This window comes from Onychostruthus taczanowskii, unplaced genomic scaffold (genome assembly GCF_017590055.1).
Source record: "Onychostruthus taczanowskii isolate IOZ18803 unplaced genomic scaffold, ASM1759005v1 scaffold61, whole genome shotgun sequence".
NCBI lineage: Eukaryota > Metazoa > Chordata > Aves > Passeriformes > Passeridae > Onychostruthus > Onychostruthus taczanowskii.
The window spans coordinates 3,320,470-3,340,279 of record NW_024503790.1 but is presented as its reverse complement, the minus strand read 5'-3'; the positions used below and the strand labels follow the sequence as shown (position 1 = coordinate 3,340,279).

Sequence of the window (19,810 nt, the reverse complement as noted above, 5' to 3'; positions counted from 1 at the left end):
CTATGAACAACTCTGCCGCTGTTTATTGCAGAAAAGTGAAACTGTACAAAATGGCCGTCAGCGGCGGCGGGGCTCAATCCTCTTCTTCCTCCTCCTCCTCATCCTGGTTGATCTGGAAGTAGCGCAGCTCGTAGCTCTCCTTGCTGTTGGCCACCACGCGCAGCCAGTCCCGCAGGTTGTTCTTCTTCAGGTACTTCTTGGTCAGGTACTTGAGGTACCTGCGGGAGAGGCATGGCTGACAGCGGTGCCCCTCTGCCCCCTGCCAGGCCCCAAGTGGCATTTTGGCTAATACATCTTTATTCCCGTGGGCTCCCGCCTCCAGCAGGACCAACACATCCCACCGGCCACCTCCTAGCAGAGCTCCTTCCAGGAAACACTGCAACCAGGGAATGGCACCACAATGCCACGACACGGATCCTGGGAGATGGCTCTTGCCCCAACAAGGCTGTGAGCCCAGTGCTTTGTACCCACCCCAGAGGGAATCTCCACTGGGATGCGGGATACCCGCTGCTGGGATGTGCCAGGTGTGGCAGCAACGTGGAGCAACGGCGTTGGGAGAAAGGCAGGCGCTCACAGGGCAGGGCACGCCCACCACCCACACAGCTCTGCTTTTCCCAGCCAGCTCCTGAGCCACCTCTGCCGTGGCACAGCCCCGCTTTGCCGGTGCCAGCCAAGGACAGGCAGCCTGGAGAAGCGGGCAGAGGGCCAGAGCACCACGGGATGAAGGGAACAATGTGGCACACCTTGGCACAACCACACTTTGCTGATGTCGGCCCAAGGAGGACCAAAACCCCACAAGATGAGGGGAACAACCTGAGACCTTGTCTGCAGATAGCCCTAAAGTGTCCCCTCAGCCTCTTCTGGCTGCAGGCCCCCTCAGTGCCCAGCCCAGCAGCCTTCCCAGCTGGAATACCAAACACATTCCTCTCCCATAAACCATTTGGGAAGAGCAGCCCCTCAGCCAGTGCCAAATTGCAGCACAACTCCCGCACTGAGACACCTCTTCCCTGGCAGCCCCTGCTGCCCACAGGCTCCGTGCATGCCCTGCCAAGGGCCATCTGCAGCCACACCGACCAAGGGCCCAGCAGGACCGGCCTGCCCCTCCTCACCTCTTGGAGAACGGCACCTCTGACGTGACCGTGATCTTGCTCTTGCTCCTCTCGATGGTCACCACGCCCCCGCCCAGGTTTCCCGCTTTGCCGTTCACCTTGATCCGCTCCTGCAGGAACTGCTCCTGCGGGAGGAACGCAGCTGTGAGCCAGGGCTCCAGCCAGACACAGCCCCCAGGGGCTGGCTTGTGGAACAGACACCAGAGCCCCCACAGCTCGGGAGAGCCCCTTCCTCAGGCCAGGCTAAGCCACACCTGGGTGAGGTGCTCAGGCCTGGGCACATCGGCCTGGCGTGGTGGGGATGTCCCTGCCCCACAAGGGACAGCCAGGACAGTGGGGTCAGGCTCCTCTGAGCCCCCTAGGCTCGCCTAGGACCATGCTGGAGTGCAGTGTGGACTGGCATAGGTTCGTGACCCCAAAATGCAGCATCCCTGGCCTCGCTACACCCCTGCCATGACACAAACTTACCCAGCAGACATAGACAGGAAAACTGCCCATGGACAGGGACAACGCTTGTGCTTTAACTACAAAATGTCCCAAACCCAGCCTCATGCCCAGCCCCAGCACTCCCTGCTCCTCTGCCCATGGGATGGCCTCAAGGGAGCAGGGCAGAGCCGAGGGATGGCCAGGGACGTTCGGGGCCGCTGGGAGCGGAGCATCACCCTGCGAAGGGCCCCGAGGGCGGCGGAGCCATCACGGCTCCCGGAAAGGCCCCGAACTCACGAAGTTGGCGGCGTCCATGATGCCATCCTCGACGGGGTGCGTGCAGTCCAGCGTGAACTTCAGAACCTGCTTCTTTTTCTTGCCACCTTTCGCCGCTGGCTTCTTCTGCTGTAGGGGGAGAGAGAGAGAGACGGTGAGCGAGACAGAAAGGGAGGGGGAGCGCCGTGAGGGACGGCGGGGAGGGGCCGGGCCGAGCTCCGGGTGGCGGGGAGGGGAAAGGCCCAGGCCCGGATGGAGATTTGGGACAGCGCGGTGGGAACGGGGCTCGCCCGCCGCCCGCCTCCACGGTCCGGATGGGCGGCGGGCGTCGCGTGGGGCCCCGGGAAGGCGCGGGCCGGGCCTGGCCCCACGCGGAGAACAGCAGGCGGCGGGGCTGGGAGAGGCGGCGGGGCTGCGGGGGTGCCGGGGGCTCGGGGCGGGGGGCGGCGACGGCCGGTGCCGGTCCCGCGCTCACTCACCGCGGGCGCCATGGCGGCTCCGCGCGAGGCAGAAAGGGAGCGCGTCCCGCGCGCCTGCGCACAACCACGCTCGGCCGTGCCAGCCGTGCGCCGATGGCGTCGATCGCTTCCGGTCCCATCCGCGCAGGGAGACTGCGAGCGGACAGTGATGCCTGGTGGGGCGGGGCTAGCGCAGGGGCAGGGACGTGGGCGGGGCCGAGCGGGGGCGTGGTCTGTAGGGCGCGAGCGGCCGGGAGAGGGGGCGGAGCCTCCGGAGCGCGGGGAGCGGCACGTGCGGGGTGGGGACACGGGAGCGTCACCGGACACGGAGCGACCCCCGCGCCCCGGGAGCGTCACCGGACACGGAGCGACCCCCGCACCCCGGGAGCGTCACCGGACACGGAGCGACCCCCGCACCCCGGGAGCGTCACCGTGCATGGAGTGATCCCGCACACCGGGACTCCTCACCGTGCACGGAGCGACCCCCGCACTCTGTGGCTCCTCACCTCGCACAGAGTTACCCCGCACCCCGGGGCTCCTCACCGCGCACCGGGTGATTCCCGGGCACCCCGGGGAGCCTCGGCGCTTACTGGGTGAGCCCAGCGCCTCCTGCGGGCTAGCCCGGCCCATGCAGATGGCCGTGTCCCCAGCCTGGGTGGCTGGCAGTGTCCTGTCCGGCCCCGCCGCGGGGCCCCGAGGAGCGCACGGGGCTATTTTTGGGCCGTGGCGTGGCAGTGCCAGGGGGCCCCACGTCACAGGGTCGGCCGGGCTCTGCCGCCTCGGCATCGCTCTCATTCCTGCCGGCACACGGTGAGCAGCAGCACAGCTCGGCTCGGATCCCCCGACTTACAGACAGGGAGAGGTAAAGCCTTCACCTGGCCAGGACACACCTGTGCTCAGAACGGGGACTCCCGGCATGTGGGGCACCTGGCTGCCTTCACTGCCAGGCTGCCATCCTAGGGCACATCCCTGGGCAGGGGACACCCCATTCTAGAGAATGCTTCCTCAGGGGGAACACCCTGTCCTGGAGGAACCCCCACCCCTGTCCTGGGGGATGCTCTGCTGCAGGGGATGCTCCTTTGGAGGGGACAGCCCATCCCAGGGGATGCTCCTGCTTGGGGGGACACACACCATGGGGACACTGTGCTGTGGGGACCATCTGACCCCACGCTGCAGCCCCCCAGCCTGTGATACCAGGGGAAGGGGTGCGCTGGGAGCAGCCTCGTGCCACGCAGCTCATAACCTAAAAATAGTAGCTCACAGGCCCTGGGACAGGATTTGTCCTTTGTGTGGCAGCCACAGTGCTCTCATAAACTGGTGCCACATGGGGTCCCTGCACACAGACTTGGCTCTCAACCCCACAGATGGCGGGTGGCATTTTCTCCCCACTGGGGAGCTGCTCGGAGCTGGAGAAGGCCAATTGCCATCCGCTGGTGTGCCTGCTCTGCCACGAGCCCTACCAGCACCCCTGCCTGCTGGACTGCTACCACAACTTCTGTGCCAGCTGCCTGCGAGGCCGTGCCAGCGATGGGCGCCTGCGTTGCCCACTCTGCGGGTAAGGGCCGGGGCCCGCCAGGATTGGGGCACAGCACAGGGCTGGCAGCTCAGCACAGCCCTGCTCCCTGCGTCCCCAAAGCTGCCCTGCTGCCCCAGCGGGTGTCCCTATCCCTGCTCCCATCTCATCCCTGCAGGCACCCCTCAGTGGTGAGGGGAGGCACGGGGCTGCCCCCCGTGGACCGGCTGCTGCAGTTCCTGGTGGACAGCTCGGCCGACAGCGAGGAGGACGTGCAGTGTGCCAACTGCGACCGCTGCTGCACCAAGGCGGTGAGCGCAGCGGGGTGGACTGCCAGGGTGGTAGGGGACCCCTGGCAGGGCCATGCCTGCCACCAGCTCTGTCCCCTCACACAGGAGCTGGACACCATGTACTTCTGCAACACCTGTGGGCAGCCCCTCTGTGCCCCATGCCGTGAGGAGACTCACCGTGCCAGGATGTTCACCCGCCACGAGATCGTCTCCCTCTCCAAGCGCACCAAAGACATCCACAAGAAGTGCCGTGAGTGCCATGCCAGGCTGCCCCGTGCCACGCCATGCTGCACTGCGCCGTGCCAGGCTATGCCACGTTCCTGTCCCCTGCAGCACTGCACGAGGAGCCCTACATCATGTTCTCCACCGAGAAGAAGTCCATGCTCTGCATCAACTGCTTCAGGGACATGCAGGGGTGAGTAGTCCCAGCCCCATGGTCGCTGTGTGCCCCATCCTGTGCTTTCCCCTATGTCTGTGCCTGCAGGGAGAGCCGGGCACACTGCATCGACATCGAGACGGCGTACATGCAGGGCTGCCAGAGGCTGGACCAGGCAGTGATGGTGGGCAGGGCCGGGGGGTGTGGGGGTGGCGAGGGGGTGCGGTGCTGTCCCCTGCACTGCAGCCACCTCGCCACCCCGGGCAGGCTGTGAAGGAACTGCAGACCTCCACGCGTGAGGCCATTGTCCTGCTCAAGGCCATGATCGAGGAGGTTCGCAACAGTGCCAGCGAGGAGGAGGCGGCCATCAACTCCCTCTTCAGCCGCATGCAGGTGCGAGGCGGTCACCTGCACATGGAGCCCTGTGCCCGTGGGACAGAGCCAGGGCAGTGGGAAGGGACTGGGGTGGCTTCAGGACACAGGACGGCTGTGCCATTTGCAGGAGCAGCTCTCTGAGAGGAAAAAGACACTCCTGAAAGCTGTGCAGAGGTGAGGGACCATGGGCTGAGCCCTGTCCGAGGGCTGAGCCCCCCTCCCAAGGTGTTTTGGGATGCCTCGGGTAGGATGGCTCCCTCGGGTCTTGCAAAGGCTGTGCCATGTCCTGCTCTGCTGCAGCCAGCACGAGGAAAAGGAGAAGGCATTCAAGGAGCAGCTCGCCCACCTTGCCTCCCTGCTGCCCACTCTGCAGGTAGGGCCTCACAGCAGGCAGGGACATCCTGATACCAAAGCCAGGTAGTGACAGACCCCCTCCACACACACAGGTCCACCTGGTGACCTGCTCGGCCTTCCTGAGCTCTGCCAACAAAGCCGAGTTCCTGGACCTGGGCTATGTGAGTGTTGCCAGCGCTGCAGGGGTGGTCAGAGCATCCTGCGGTGGTGCTGAGCTCATGAGCAAGGTGCTGAGCACCCCTCACCATGCTTCACTGCTGCCTTTCAGCAACTGATGGAGAGGCTGCAGAGGATCGTCAAGCTGCCACACCGCCTGCGGCCGGCCCAGACCAGCAAGGTAGAGCCCTGCCTGCAGTGTCTGCGGGCAGTGCCAGCTGCCAGCTCTGCCCCAGCCCAGCTGTACTCTCCTCTCTTGCCCCCCAGATCAACAGCGAGTACCGGGCAGAGTTTGCCCGCTGCCTGGAGCCCCTCCTGATGCTCAGCCCCCGCCGCTCCGTGGTGGGCAGCGCTGGTGGCATTGGACCTGGCATCACTGGCACAAACATGTGAGGTGCTAGGATTGCACCCAAGGCACATGTGCTACTGTGTCCCCTGCCACGTGCCACACTGCACAGTTCCATCAGCATCTCACCGTGCCAACCTTGCCCCTGCTGCTGCCCTTGAGCCTGTCAGCTCAGCAGGGGTCCCAGGACAGCACAGGCACAGCTGCACTGATGAACAACAGGCTTCAAGTGACACTTCTGGGAAGTGGGGTGGGTGGCAAAGGGGTGGGCAGCAGCAGGGCTGGCAGCTGGGGGCCTGATTAAGCCTCACTCTGTTCCCCAGCCCGGCCCCTGCCACACTCCCTGGAGGGCTCTGCCCCCTCTCCATCGGTGCTCCACCTGGGCCAGCTCCTGCTCGCCCACATGCCCGTGGTGCCGCAGCCTCTTTGCCCGCCACTATTTTTATCAGAATTTCAGAGAAGTGCTCGGCCATTCTTCACCAGGGATATATTTAGGCCTGTTGATGTCACGGCAGCACCCGCCCTGCCAGGCCCTCCCAGACAGAGAGGACAAACGGGCACCGCTGCCCCATGGGGACCGCTCCTCGCCCCCAGCCAGGCTTGGCACTGCAGGGTGGCTGAGCTCCTGGGGGCTGCTGGCCCCAGCACGGGCAGGGGGAGCACGGCGCTGCACGGTAGGACCAATGGTGGTGGTGGTTAGCACGGGGAGACCATGGGATGGGGGGAAACACAGGGGCAGTAGTGCCTGCCAAGGGGCCAGGAGATACCAGTGGTGAGAGAGCGACCTGTATCCCACCTTTAGAAACTGGAGGGTGCCGGGCTCAGCTCCTGGCTTCTGACTGCCACAGCTGGTTCCAAAACTGCAGGAATCTGGAGAGCAGCCCACAGAAATAGGATTTTTGGGACAATATAAGGCACCTCTGACTGAACCTCTGTGCTCGGGTGAGGGAAGGACGTGTGGGACTGGTGTGTCCCACCGGAGCCAAGGGGCGGTGGGACTGAGCTGGCAGCATGGTCCCTGGCACGTCACCCCCACTGCTGCTCACCTGCAGCACTTCACTGTCACCTCTCCATGCAGGCTCCCCGGTGGCCAATGCTCCAAGACCCTCATGGTGCCCAGCTGCCCCCCCACCAGTGACAAAATGTCCACCGGCCCCATGGTGAAGAAGCCAACGATGCACCGGTACATCAGCACCAAGGTGCTGCTGGCTGAGGGGCGTGAGACCCCCTTTGCCGAGCACTGCCGCAACTACGAGAACACCTACCGGGTAGGGAGCACGGGTGGAAGCAGGATGGGACGGGACAGGACGGGCCAGGTTGGTGCTGCTCACGTGGCTGTGCCCCCTGGTTCCCGCAGATGCTGCAGACGGAGATCCAGGGCCTGAAGGACCAGGTGCAGGAGCTGCACCGTGACCTCACCAAGCATCACTCACTCATCAAGTCGGAGATCATGAGCGAGATCCTGCAGAAGTCGCTGCAGATGGACGTGCAGATCGCAGCTCACTACTCCGCCGTGGAGATGATGCGCAGCGTCTTTGAGGAGGTACAGCTGGCACATCCTGGCAGAGCAGGGCCCCTCTGTGCCGTACTGCCGCAGACTGCCCAGCTGCCTCTCTTCCTTCCAGGTTTGGGAGGAGACCTACCAGCGGGTAGCAAATGAGCAGGAGATCTATGAAGGTACCGGTGACCCCACGCTCCCTCCCCATGCCCCCTGTGCCCACACTGAGGGGGTGGCCGTGTCCCAGCCTGCTCCTCTCGCCCCCAGCCCAGCTCCATGACCTGCTGCAGCTGCGGCAGGAGAACAGCTGCCTGAGCACCATCACCAAGCAGATCGCGCCCTACGTCCGCTCCATCGCCAAAGTGAAGGAGCGGCTGGAGCCCAGGTGAGGGGTCCAGGGACTTTGAGGGCCAGGGGGGACATAGCTCATGGCTCACACCCATCCTGCCTCAGGCTGCAGGAGCCCCAGGAGCCCAGAGAAGAACAGGACCAGATGCTGCTCAAGATCTGTGACAATGAAGTGGTGACAAGGTAGGTGACAGCAAGCACCTGAGTGCCAAGTTCCTCCCATGCCCTTTCCCAGACAGTGACCCTGTCAAGGTGTCTTCCCTTCCCCAGGGATGCCTCACCTGGCAGCAACAAGGGGGCTTCAGCCAGCCCCGGGGAGGGCTTCATACCCAGGGACACCCCTGGAGACTCGTCCCCAAAAAACAAAGACTGCTGCAGGGGCCAGCACAAGAGCGGAGCAGAGACTGCTGCCCCAAAAGAGCCAGCACCGTAGAGCCCAGTGCTGGGCACGTGGCAGAGCTGCTGGGCAGAACCATGCCCCAGTCACTGATCAGCTCCTCTTGCCCAGTGCCACAAACCAGGGCAGCAAACAGCCTGGGCAGCCGTGTCTGCAGCACATACAAAGGCCTCAGGTGGACTTGCTTCTGAAAAACTCTCTTTGTGCTCTTCCTTGCGTGTGTCAGAGTGAAATAAAAGGGTGCAGTTGTCCATGTCTGCGTGGTTCTGCAGTGCTGACAAAAGGGATCTGCTGGCTCAGGGTGTCCAGCTGCTCCTAAAACCACAACATTGGAAAATTATGGGGAAAAATAACATCTCCTGATGCAGGGCAGGGCAGGGCCAGGAGTACATGGCCAGGTGATGGGGCATCCTGTGAAGTTCTGGGCAGCTACACACCAACATGGGCCAGGTGCCAGGAACAGCTGCTCTAGAGGTTCCCTGCACATGTGGGAAACTAAGAACTCACCAATCACTGTGGCACAGAGGGCAGGGTTTCACAGTTTACTCCAGCTTTTCCCTAAAACTTCACATGCCTTCACCACACCCAGTAAGCTGCTGTCTCCTCACAGAGCTTCTGATCACAGGATTTGGGAAAAGAAAAGGTTAAGAGAAGCTGTTGGTCTCAAAAGCTTGAAGAGACACTGAAGGTTTTGCTCAGGGTGAAGTTTATCCCTTTCTTTTGGTGCCAATGCATCCTGCTTGGACAGAGCCTACACAGCTGGAACCTGTGAAATTAGGATCAAGGTTCATTTACTATGAAGAACAATCTGGGAATGAGGCTTTGTTGTCAAACACCACATCAAACCCAAGTGACAATTACTTGTTCCAAAGTTCCTTTGATCAAGGGCACAGCAGGAACATTACTGCCTACAAAAAAATTGTACAGATTACGGATTAATTACAGATTAACCTGCTTCAGGCACCACTGGCTGCAGCTAGTGCTTCCCTGAGACAAGAACAGCCCAGGTGGGAGCCTCCAAGTGCCCAGCACAGATCAGCACTCTCCAAGTGGTGAGTTTTCACCTTTGTTCTTTTCTCCCAAGTCAAAACCCTGCTCAGCAAAGGTCAAGTCAGCAGCAAGGGTGTCAGACAGATGCTCTGTGATCAAGCAAACCCAGTGGAGGATGGACTCTGCATCAGTTCAGCAAAGAGAAACAGAGGGTCAGGGTTAGGGTCAGCCTCATCCCTGTGGCTGCAGAGCCCCACAAGTGAGAGTCACAATTGTGCCTCAGTGCAGTGCTGGCATGTTCTGAGAACCCACCAGGAATTATAAAGGATTCCAGTTTCCATGATGCCACCAGCACCTCAAGAGACCTTCAAATAACCAGACAGAAGCTGACAATGTTTTCTCTTTTCCTTTTTTTTTTTTTTTTTTTTTAATATAAAAAAAGAAAACCTAAACCCAAACCATTCTCACCAAGTGCCCCTTCCTGAGCCGTACCGCAGCACCTTCCCCATGGAACACCACAAGCTCCAAGCATGAACTGACAAGCAACTCATTTCCATTCCAGCAAGGAAGAATAATGTAGAACTCAAGAAAACAGTGAACCTCTTTGGTATATAACAACAAAGTTATACCACACAGCTCAGTGGGTACCATTTCCAAATGGTTACTATAAAAGAGCGTTAGCTAGCCCAACTCTTCTGGTTGGAGATTTCCTTAGAAGCATCTCCTACTTGCCCTAACATCACAGCTTTTGCCCGAAAGAGCAGGGGAGGACCTCAGGGACTAAAGCCCTTAGCAAGCCTGGCAGCTGTGGCTCTTTCACAACCCAAAATCCTGGGATCTCTGCAAGACAGAGGCAGCCTGGCAGGATAGGAAGCAGCACGATTTGGAAGCAGGAAGAAGGAACAGAGGTGGCAGCAGGAGGCAGCGGCTGGAGCAGTGACACTGCATCCACAGCAGCATCCAAGGGACGAGGAGAGGGCCCAGAGGTGCTCAGATCCAGCAGCACAAGGGGAGCAGCAGAACTCTCCCTGCAGACCCCAAGGCCTAGAGAGAATCGAGTGGTGCCGTGCTGCCGGCACTCTGGCGCTTCGAGGGCAGGCAGAGCTGGAGGCTGCTCCCACAGCTGCCCCAGTGCCAGCTCAAGGAGTTTGGCCCGAGGAGATTAAAGTCGTGTCACCGGGCTCACGAGGTCAGAAAGCTTTAAAATCGAATTATGCAACAGGAACAATCTGCTGCCTAGCACCTTCCCCACCCAGGGCCAGGAGGGCAGTGCTGTTTCCTGGTAGAATCAGTTCCAGAGGCGTTCCAAGACAATTCAGCTGCTGCAGGCAGGATTCATTCTCGTTAGGGCTGCTACAGGCTAAGTTATCTGGAAGATCCCTGAATGTGCAACAAAGGACTGATCTCAAGGAGGAGGAACGAGCTTCTGATCTGTGAGTGACCCAGCAGGCTGCCCAACTCCGCAGCCTTCCACCAGCTCCTCCTGGGTGGCTGGGAAATACCAACAGGCACCTCCCGATGCCGGTGCCACACAGGCACTGGGCGCAGCAGGAGCCGGGCGTCTGCTCAGCCAGCCTGGTTTTTGCCCATGTTACAGTTCCAGTTTGACTCCTTTAATAAAAGGGAGACCCGATGGCACCTTCCTTTTGTACTCCAGGTACTCTTCTCCAAAGAAGTGAATGAGTGTGATCTCCTCCTCCTCGATCCGCTCCCTGAAGAAGCGCCAGGACGCCAGTGCGTAGCCCACCACGCAGATGGGATTGCAGAGCAACACCTGGAACAGATGCTGCTGGTGAGCATCCCCTCGAGAACCCAAGGCCCCACAGCTCATCCCCCTCCAGTAACACTGACACAGAAAAAGACCCCAAAACTCCCTGTGAAACTTCACAAGCACTAGTTTCTCCCCAGAATGAAGAAAGCAGGGCACAGGCAGCACTGGCTTCACTGCCCCAGCTCTCAAAAGCTCCATATGCCACACTTATGGACTCTCTCCAGAGAAACACAAGCCAATGCCAGCACCCAGCCAGCCACAAGAGCACACAGCTACAACAGCAATGAGCTAAGACTCGGTCACAGCTGGCGAGAGCTGACCCTCTAGTCAGGGAGTTTCCTTGCCCTCAAGCACAGGACTGGTGTTTGTCAGGAGCCAGCTTGAGTCTGACCACTCACAGAAGGCATTTTGATCACAGGGATACAGAAAACTCTGCATACCAGCTTTAGACCAGCAGCAAATCACACCTCGAGCCTCCAAGGGAGCTGTGGGTCAAAACTCTGGCTCCACCACCTTTCCTTACTGCACAGAGAAAATTAAGGGAACAAGATCTTCCCAAAGATCACATGAGGCAGAGCCCTCAGGGATTCCAGATTTCCTGTGTGCCAGTGGGAGGCAGCAGAATCCATGCCCAGCAGCAGGTGCTGTCTGCACCCCATCACAGCATGGGCAGCATTGAGAGCAAAGACTGGGGTTGTGACAGGAAAGGATCTGAGCACTCTGGATACAGTACCTGTGTTCCAATACTCCAGTAAAACCATCCCACGTAGGAGGGGTGCCGGAACCACCCGTACACCCCACTGGTCACCAAAGTGTGGGTGTCAGATTTCTCGTTCTGAACGATGTGGTTGAAGTTGGAGCCAGCTGTGAGCATGGCTGCCTTCCTCAGGCAGTCCCCGAAGATCACCATCAGCAGCCCCACGGTGCTCAGCCAGGTGATCTGCTTCAGCTCTGCATGGACAGGGAGGGGCACAACAGGTTTGCACAGGTCTCCAGGGGGCTGCTCAGCGAGTGGGCTTTGCCCCCCATCTCAAAGCAAAAAGCCATGCCATCCCTCACCAAACAGACAAAACCAGCAAGCCCTGCTTGGTGTTAGCATGGATTAGTCCGTGGGGCCCAGCTGTAGAGGCTGAGCAAAGCCAACACAAAGCACAGCCAAGGACATGCTCAGGCTGCTACAAAACAAAGGCGAACAGTTTCCCTCTCCCAAGAATAAATAGATGAGCACAGCCAGTTTGCCCCAGACTGGGCAACCAGCAACAGATTCTGACATGATTTTATTCCTGCCAAAAGGCGACGCCCAGGTGAACCTGACACATCATTCTTGCACCACCAAGGCAGGAAAGGGCTGAAGATCCCCTGGCCTGGCATGTCAGAGTGAGGGGGGGGCTCCCCCCTGCCCTCCTGAGATCCAACCCAAGAGGCTTTGAGCACTGAGGGATTATGACCCTGGCAAAGCTGCTGAAGGGTTGTCACGGGGCAGCAAGCTGAGGGTCACCTGCCCTTTGTCACCAGACAGATGGACCCCAGGCAAGCCACGTGCAGCTAGGCAGAGTCAGAGAGAGACAGGGTGGCCGACCTGGGAAGAAGAGCTTCTCCAGCGTGAACTCCACCCAGGAGGACAGGGCAGCCAGGTTGTACTCGAAGCTGTGGTTGAGCAGGAAGGAATCCAGCGAGAGGCTGCGCGGGTTGTTGATGGCAGTCACCAGATACTCCGAGTAGTGAAAGAGGGACAGGGAGCACATATACCTGCGGCGGGAGGGAGGGCAGGTTCAGTAGGGCCGGGGGCACCGCGCCCGCCCGGCTGCCCGGCCCGGCCCTTACCATCCGAAGTGGCGCCAGGCGGAGCGGCCGGCGCTCAGCAGCAGCCCGCAGCCGAAGGCGAAGCCCAAGAAACAGGCCCGGACGGCGATCTGCAAGCACAGGGAGGGGAGAACGCGCTGCCGCCGCCGCTCCCCGGGCCCGGGGTATCCCTACCGGCGCACCCCGGGACCGAACCCTGCACAGCCGCCCGCCGGGGCCACCCCCGTACCTTGTAGAGCGGCCGCGGATAGATGAGCAGCAGCGCCGCGTTCACGCCCGCCACGTGCAGGGCGAGAGCCAGGCGGCCGCGCAGGCCGGGAGCGGCCAGCAGGGAGGGGGACGAGCCGAGCAGCAGCGGCAGGGCCGCCACCGAGGCGCCGAGCAGGAAGGAGCAAAGGCTGGCGCGGCCCTCCCGGCCCAGCCGCCCCCTCCGCGCCACCGCCGCCGCCATCATGGCGGCCCCGCCCCGCCCGCGTCGCCCGGGAAACGGCCTCGCCGCTCTCGCGAGAGCCCCGCCCCGCGCAGCCGTGGCAGCAGAGGAGAGGCGCTGCTCTCGCGAGAGTTGCGCGGCGGTCGCCGCCGGTGCTGTGAGGCGCGCTCGGGCCGCGGCTGCCGCCGCTGGTTCGGGTTCGGTGTCGGGGCTGGTTCGGGTTCCGTCACGGAGCCGTCAGGGTTCAGGACCTTTTCCATCATCCTGTCCCACCGCCCGCCCGGCACCGCCACTGTAATCCCTAAGCCACATCAGCCAGCGGCAGGTGCAGATGCTGCTGAACACCTCCAGGCGCGGTGACTCCGCCACCTTCCTGCTGCCTGAGCACCCGAACAGGGAAAACATTTGCTGGTACCTGTTCTGAATTTCCACTCTGTCAGCCTAAAGCATTACCCCCTGTCCTCACACTGCAGAAGAGACCAGCCCCCACCTCACTACAACGTCCTGTCAGGTAGTTTATTGTTTAATATCCCACACTGGGAACCCATTCCAAACATAACTGCTCTGAGGGTCCCGTTAAAACAGCCAGACTTCCTTAAAAACAAGGCCGGGAGCGCCTGGCGCCACTTGGGGAGCGCGGGCGGATCTGGGGGAGGCAGGAAAAGCACAATTGTTTGAAATAAAAGCGTCAGCCTTTCATTCCAGTCAATGAAACAGATTTTATTTATGCCACAGGATTCCTTAAATAACTTAGATGCGCACAGAGAACTACCTAGAGATGTCACAAACATTCAGTGCGGCCCCGGCGCGGCACAGCACGGACGAAAGCTTTGGTGTGCACGGTAGGACAAACCAGCGAGTCGAACACAGCAGCACAAAGACTCGCGGCCTCACGCGCCCCTCGAGCCACCACACGCCTCCATCCTGGCTCTGACGCAGGCGGGAGCGTCGCCAACGGGATCAAACGGCAGCAACGGCTCTGGAGGCAGGTGGCGAGTGCCTGGGAAGACTCCTTGGGGGTTTTTCAGGGAGCTTCGGCCACCTGAAGCACGAGGTCTGCGGCGCTGAGCCCAGCAGCAAAGCGGTGGAGCCGGCGGCAGGCTGGGGCGGGCGGAGGCACGGGGCTGGCGCGGGCCGGACACAAAACGAACGGGAACAACCTTTTGTTTGGCGGGCGCTGGTGCCACACAGGTCACTGCTGGGCAGCCTGCTGCATCTGCGCCTGCCGCTTGGCTTTGGTCTGCAGGTACCTGCCCTTCCCTTCCTCGAAGCGACGCTTCTCGTCCTCTGTCTCCGTCTGGGGTCGCAGAAAGAGTGCAAAGCTGCAGCGTCAGTGTGCTGCGAGGGTGCGAAGGGAGGACAACGCGCCTCCCCTCACAGAAGTGTGAGGGAAAAGCTGCTCTTTGTCAAACACACAGCATGACAGCCAGCGTGCCCTGCATTAAGCAGGAGACCTGTGCCACATCAAATATTAAGCAATACCCTCAGTCGGGAGCACCACGTCAGCAAAGCCATGCTGGTGAGATAATATAGGCAGGAGGCTGGAATGGGGACACCATGGGGAGCAGTAATTAGGGATGTGGGGGCCTCCATTGCTATTCAGGGTGCCCTGGTGCAGGACCTGCACGAGCCTGTCCTCAACAATGAGAAAGGAGAAAATCCTCAACCTCCACACTGGCAATTTTCAAAAGAAACGAAAACAAAAACCAAACCAAACAAACAAACAAAAAAACCACACAAAAAAACCACCCTGAAGTGTGTCCTGGGAAGTCTCGTTCGTGCTCATGTTTTTCTGCTGAGTAACTCAAGGGAAGAGGATTTCTTGGGCTGGGCTCTGCCCTAGGAGCAGCAGGAGAGGTGATGGCCCCGCTGGCTCCAATCCAGAGAGAAAAGCTCTTACCAGCAGCTGCGGGACGGGCAGGGGCTTCCCCTCCTTGCTCAGGGACACGTAGGTGAAGAAGGCGCTGACGGCACGGTACCGCTCCCGAGGCTCATCCACAAATGGGTCAGCATCCACAAACACCTCTATTTCCATGGACTTATTGCTTGTGAATGTCATACGTCCTGAGACAGTGATGACACAGCCTGTGAAACAGAGAGGAGCTAGTCAAGGGAGCAAGGGGTCCTGCATGTTTTATGCTTAAGATGTATCTTAAGCAGAGCACAGGACAAATCATACAGGGACTAATTTTCTCTACCAGCATGTGCTGAAAGCACATCCAAGGGAGCCAGGGTGTGGCAACACAGCAGATCACAGTGCCTGCCACCACCCTTGGTACCTTTTTTGATCTTCTCATGGAAGTTGATGGCATCCACCGAGGCAGTGACGATGTTGGTCTTGCAGTGACGGGCAGCCACAATCCCAGCAACCTCATCCATGAGCTTCATGGTGACACCTTTGGGGGGAAGCAGAGAGTACTGTCTCTGGGAAGTCAATGGGATTTCAGGAAAACCACACAAAGGTCGGTAAGGCCTTAGCATGACCAAAGCTATGCTGGGGAGTTGGACCAGAGACTAAGCCCCAGCTTCAGGAAAATCCAGTACAAGGGCTCCTGTCAATACCAGGACAACATCCTCACAGACCTGTGATTAAGGTCAGCTCTGTCTCTCCCAAATTTCTCTGAGCAAACTTCACCCCTGCAAGGTGAGATCAGCCCCACAAACCTTGAAAAGCTCTGAACCATGTTCGTTTTGTTTGTTTAAGGCTTAGGTATGTGTTGTCCCAACCCTCAGCAAACACACCTCTCCCAGGGCTTACACCACACGTGCCAGCCCTGCAGGTGACAGGTGCTGCCAGCCAGGAAGAAATTACTTTAGGTAATTGCAGTCACACTCCAGGATTTGCAATCTCAGAGATGATGACAGAACTGTAGGATTTACAGTTCGAGTACATGAGTTTTTGGGGCACAGAAAAAGAAGAAGCTTTTGTCTCAGCTAAAGCAACTCTGACCCTGACAGTCAATGCAAAGGGGCCTTTGTGCCTCCAGAGGCAGAGCCCACCAAAAACAGAGTCACTCTCCAAACACACTTTGCTCCAGGGAAAAGCCACCTGGACGTGAAACCCAGGTGCTGTGCAGGGCAGTGCTCACTCACCTCCATGCACAAAGCCCAGCAGTGTGCAGTCTGACGGGCCCACCAGGTGGATCAGGCTGGACTGGCTGTAGCCAACGGTGTGTGGCTCTGGTTAGAGAGCAAAGCAAGGTGAGAGCTACTCAGCTGGCACCCATACACCACCATACACCCCTGTCTGACATTGTCCAAAGGAAGAAAACATGGGACTGGCTTGTGCAAAGCTGAACTATGTTGAAACCAGTGGTTAAACCAGGCTGGAGAAGTTCCAAGAGCATAGACTGTTCACCACCTGATGGGATGCTGCCTCCCTCTAATCCCCACCCATGCACTTTATTCTAGCTCAGCTCATTTCTTTTTTTTTCAAGCTTTCAAAGAACATGAAAGCAAACAGGAGTGAACTGGGTCACACAGCTGTCTGCTTCCCCCCTCAGCTGAACCTCCCAGACCCTGCTGCATAGAGCCCATTTTCCCCTTGGTGGGAAGACCTTCACCCCCATGCCCTCAGCCCTGGCACATCCTGGTGACCCCTGTCCCACCACAACCTCCAGGTGACAGAAGTCACACCCTCAAACTCCCAGCAGAGGAAATGCTCTCTCAGAAATGGCTGTGTTTTCTATCTAGTGAGAGATGTTAAAGAAGCTCAAAGAAAGGAAAAACAGCCCAGTCCCACAGAGGGTGACCACCCACAGAGCAGTGCCCACTGAACCTTACCTTTTGTCTGCCTGTCTGTGAGCAGGGAGGACAGAGGAGAAAAAAGCATTTGAGCAACTTTCATCCCCCATCACCTTCCCCAACATTCCTCATGTGCCACCTCACCACCTCTGCCTGAAGACCACTGCCAGACCTAGAAGCCACCCTTGCCAAGCACTTGCATTTACCCCTTGCTGAGAAAAACTAGCCCTAGCTGCAAACAAGCACACAAGGATTGATACAGGAACAGAGTTTTGGAGAGGGGATCTCATGCACCAGACCCTTCAGGGTACCACAGGTACCCACCCAGCTCCCCCTCCACGCACACACTGCTGCTCCAAAATCCCATCCCCATCCCTGGTGTTTCAGAATGCACACTTGCACCTACAGGGCCCTGGGGATGCCCAGATTGCCCTGGGGACCAGTTTGATCTTCCACTACTGCTGGGCAATTTGCACTGGCTGCACACTGCCCGTGTTACCTGGGTTGATGACAGGTAAGATCACATCACCATTTCTCTGCTTCGTTTCCAGCCGATCCAGCTTTTGCTCCTCATAACGCTTCTTCCCCTCATCCTCCTGCTCCTTTCTCTCATACTGGAATAGAAGGCTGGTAAGAAGGGGATTGACAAAGCCACTGGCACAGCTGGGAGTGCCAACAGCGCCAGGTTAGTGCCATTCCACAGGGAGGACAAGTTCCAGTCTGGGGGGACCCAAATGAGTTGTCCTACCTGGATGGGGGGAACCTCAAGGACCTTATTCACGTTCTTCAGGGACAGTGGCACATACCACAGTGTCGCCTTGTTCGTCACCTTCTTTGCCCCTAGAGGAGAAGGAGGTGATGGTGCCAAGGCCAGCAGTGCTGTACCTGCCACCAATCTGGCGTTGGGCACACACTGGCAATGCCACTGGCATTGGTCGCCCCTTGCCCTGCTGGCTCCTACCAGGCTTTAGCTCTTAGCAGATGTGACAATGTGCTTTTGGGAAGATGTCCCAGCAAGCGGAACTGGTTGTCACAGCAACAGCAGGAAAAGGGACTTTTTCAGGCCAAAGGCAGCCACAGGCAGCAAATCAGGCAGGAAGAGCTACAAACAGATTTTGCTGTTTTTCACTACAGTGGAGCCATAAATCCCAGGGAGCCTGCTTGGCCTCCCTCCCCAGCACCAGCCCTCCCTCCACTCCCAGCTCTGTCAATAACCACGCTAGATCTCCTCTCTGCTGAATGCTGCCAGTGATGGAGCAGAGGATGGGGTCACCTCTGCAAGCTCTTGGCTTAACACTGCTACTCCTGGTGTTCTGGAACACAGCCACCAGCAGCCACCCACCTGTTAAAATGTTTTCAGACATGACGTTGACCTGAACCTCCACAGAGTGCCGGGAGGTGTAGGTGATCTCGGCACTGACGTTGGCCACCTCGCCGATGCACATCGGCGAGAGGAAGTCCGTCCGCTCCACCCGTGCCAGTGCAGCCACACAGGGCTCCTGGGGACGGTGAGACAGCCAAGATAGTGATCACAGCCACACCACGGGACCACAGCTGGCAGCTCCCTGAGACCAGCCAAACCTGCCATGCCATGTGTGGCTCGGATACTGCAACCGCCACTTATCAGCCACTGGCCGTGCTTCCTTCCCCATCTGTAACCAACACTAGGGCTGCCTCAACTCGCCCTTCTCAGGAGTTAAAACATTAACAGCAATAACGAGTAATAATGTTTCTGCTGGTAAACCACAATTTCAGCAGAATGCTTCTAGCTACTGGGACCCAGCTGCAGCCAGAGACACCAGTGGTTTGCATGCAGGAGCAAACACTCCCAGTGAGAAACGGCCGGGAGTGAAAGGTCACCATGCTAGAGACTGGCAGGCACCCCGGCACCTACTCACCCCGGCCTGGGAATTGCAGTGGCGGGTGCTGATGATGGCTCCTGCCTCCTCGATCATCTTCAGGATGGTTCCCCCGTGAACATTCCCCGCGATGTTGGCATCGTCTGGGCGCATAATCCTGCCGAAGGAGGCACATGAGAGCTCGCAACCCCTGCCGCGCCCCCAGCCCATCCCCGGTGCGGCTGCCCGGACGCAGCACATCGCCCACCGGCTGAGCTGCCGGGCCATCGCTGCTCGCATGCGGCTTCCTGTGAGCGGCGATGGAAACCGCTCCAAATTACCGCTGGGAGCGGAAGGAAGCAGGGCGCCTCTGCCGGGGCAGCCGGCGCCTCACCAGGGCCGCACCCCGCCGGGCCCCGGTGCGGCGCAGACCGAGCCGGGCACGTGCCGGTGCTCCACGCGGCTTCCCGGCAGCAGCCGCGCTTTCTGCCAACGGCGAATAACGGCCCGGGAGGCACTGAGGCAGCGGCTGCGCGCTGGCACGGACAGGAGCTGCTGTTTCAGCGTGGCCGCGCCCGGGAGCCGCGGGGACACAGGCGGGAGAACCGCGCCCGGGAGAAGCGCGCCGGGGAGAAGCGCGGCAGCCCTGCCCGCTCCCTGCCCCCGCAGCACGGAGCACGGGCGCGGCGCTGCTGCGCTCTGCCCACGGCCGGTGTCATTGACAGCATGACTAAAGCGGGCGGCGCCGCCGATGCCGGCAGCAGGGCGGGCAGCATCTCGGTTGCAGACCGGCACCCGCCCGCGGCCCCCAGCACGCCCGCCTCCCTACCCAGCCCTGTCCGGCTCCCTGACCGCGGCGGGGCCGTACCTGGACACCTGGATGGCGGCCGGGCTAGGGCCCGCGGCCCCCGGCTCCGACATGGCGGCACCGGCGCCCCGCCCGCAGCGGCGCNCCCGGGCCCGCCCCGCCGCGCCATTGGCGGACAGCGCGCGGGGAGGAGCGCCGGCGCCGCGGGGAGCCGGGCGGCTCCGGGGCTGCCCGCGGACTCGTGTGAGCCCACCGGGACTGGGGTCCCCCCGCCGCGCCCAGGAGTGCCCTGTCAGCTCGGGGACTCGTGGGGGGCCAGCGGCCTAGGGTGGGCATGGGCAGCACCGCCCGCTCCGCCCGCGTTCCCGGCCCCGTCGGCTGTCTCCGATTGTAACACAGCTCCCCTGGGCGCCCCGGGGTTTTGGGTCGGGTGGTGGCCACAGTCCCGAGAAGGCAGTGACAGCTCGCAGTGGAGCGCACGCAGGGTCCGGAGGGTTCAGGATC

At 60.2% G+C, this 19,810-nt stretch overlaps 4 protein-coding genes across 6 annotated transcripts; 1 reads left to right on the top strand and 3 right to left on the bottom strand.

Annotated features, from left to right (window-relative positions):
- Position 1: 1 nt before the first annotated feature.
- On the bottom strand, positions 2-2,435 carry RPL22 (ribosomal protein L22). Its single transcript, XM_041419731.1, has 4 exons — positions 2,291-2,435; positions 1,833-1,940; positions 1,110-1,234; positions 2-218 (listed from the first exon to the last, which is right to left on the bottom strand). Exons 1-4 carry the CDS (start codon positions 2,300-2,302, stop codon positions 74-76), a joined length of 390 nt encoding a protein of 129 aa, XP_041275665.1. The 5' UTR covers positions 2,303-2,435; the 3' UTR covers positions 2-73.
- A 555-nt stretch (positions 2,436-2,990) lies between these two features.
- RNF207 (ring finger protein 207) lies at positions 2,991-8,173 on the top strand. The gene is made up of 18 exons (XM_041419730.1): positions 2,991-3,131; positions 3,634-3,824; positions 3,961-4,093; positions 4,178-4,322; positions 4,406-4,487; positions 4,557-4,632; positions 4,716-4,841; positions 4,951-4,997; positions 5,124-5,196; positions 5,270-5,338; positions 5,446-5,514; positions 5,601-5,722; positions 6,758-6,947; positions 7,037-7,222; positions 7,305-7,356; positions 7,445-7,562; positions 7,631-7,708; positions 7,796-8,173. Exons 2-18 carry the CDS (start codon positions 3,634-3,636, stop codon positions 7,956-7,958), a joined length of 1,920 nt encoding a protein of 639 aa, XP_041275664.1. The 5' UTR covers positions 2,991-3,131; the 3' UTR covers positions 7,959-8,173.
- A 1,160-nt stretch (positions 8,174-9,333) lies between these two features.
- ICMT (isoprenylcysteine carboxyl methyltransferase) lies at positions 9,334-12,978 on the bottom strand. The gene is made up of 5 exons (XM_041419819.1): positions 12,716-12,978; positions 12,508-12,596; positions 12,263-12,432; positions 11,417-11,634; positions 9,334-10,686 (listed from the first exon to the last, which is right to left on the bottom strand). Exons 1-5 carry the CDS (start codon positions 12,938-12,940, stop codon positions 10,504-10,506), a joined length of 885 nt encoding a protein of 294 aa, XP_041275753.1. The 5' UTR covers positions 12,941-12,978; the 3' UTR covers positions 9,334-10,503.
- Positions 12,979-13,615: 637 nt separating this feature from the next.
- On the bottom strand, positions 13,616-19,457 carry ACOT7 (acyl-CoA thioesterase 7). 3 transcript variants are annotated; one of them, XM_041419770.1, is made up of 10 exons: positions 19,367-19,457; positions 18,559-18,676; positions 18,003-18,159; positions 17,409-17,500; positions 17,160-17,274; positions 16,700-16,714; positions 16,010-16,096; positions 15,196-15,312; positions 14,817-15,001; positions 13,616-14,213 (listed from the first exon to the last, which is right to left on the bottom strand). In XM_041419770.1, the coding sequence occupies exons 1-10, from the start codon at positions 19,417-19,419 to the stop codon at positions 14,109-14,111; spliced, it is 1,044 nt and encodes a 347-aa protein (XP_041275704.1). In that variant the 5' UTR covers positions 19,420-19,457; the 3' UTR covers positions 13,616-14,108. The 3 variants fall into 3 exon arrangements, with proteins under 3 accessions (XP_041275704.1, XP_041275705.1, XP_041275703.1); XM_041419771.1 differs by lacking the exon at positions 16,700-16,714; XM_041419769.1 differs by lacking the exons at positions 16,700-16,714; positions 19,367-19,457 and having other exon boundaries at positions 18,559-18,813.
- Between the last annotated feature and the right edge of the window lie 353 nt (positions 19,458-19,810).

Bases quoted from the DNA above. Each gene is read 5' to 3' on its own strand.
- RPL22 (XM_041419731.1), bottom strand. The intron at 1,235-1,832 runs GTGAGTTCGGGG...TTCCTCCCGCAG, and splicing joins TCATGGACGCCGCCAACTTC to GAGCAGTTCCTGCAGGAGCG. The intron at 219-1,109 runs GTGAGGAGGGGC...CCTCTCCCGCAG, and splicing joins GAGGTGCCGTTCTCCAAGAG to GTACCTCAAGTACCTGACCA.
- ICMT (XM_041419819.1), bottom strand. From the start codon at position 12,940: ATGATGGCGGCGGCGGTGGCGCGGAGGGGGCGGCTGGGCCGGGAGGGC. The intron at 12,597-12,715 runs GTACGGGGGTGG...CTGTGCTTGCAG, and splicing joins ATCCGCGGCCGCTCTACAAG to ATCGCCGTCCGGGCCTGTTT. The intron at 10,687-11,416 runs GTACTGTATCCA...CATCTGTTCCAG, and splicing joins ACTGGAGTATTGGAACACAG to GTGTTGCTCTGCAATCCCAT.
- ACOT7 (XM_041419769.1), bottom strand. From the start codon at position 18,798: ATGCGAGCAGCGATGGCCCGGCAGCTCAGCCGGTGGGCGATGTGCTGC. The intron at 17,501-18,002 runs GTGGGTGGCTGC...CTTCTCCTCTAG, and splicing joins GTCTGAAAACATTTTAACAG to GGGCAAAGAAGGTGACGAAC. The intron at 14,214-14,816 runs GTAAGAGCTTTT...CTGCGACCCCAG, and splicing joins TGCCCGTCCCGCAGCTGCTG to ACGGAGACAGAGGACGAGAA.
- RNF207 (XM_041419730.1), top strand. From the start codon at position 3,634: ATGGCGGGTGGCATTTTCTCCCCACTGGGGAGCTGCTCGGAGCTGGAG. The intron at 3,825-3,960 runs GTAAGGGCCGGG...TCATCCCTGCAG, and splicing joins CTGCGTTGCCCACTCTGCGG to GCACCCCTCAGTGGTGAGGG. The intron at 4,998-5,123 runs GTGAGGGACCAT...GCTCTGCTGCAG, and splicing joins CTCCTGAAAGCTGTGCAGAG to CCAGCACGAGGAAAAGGAGA.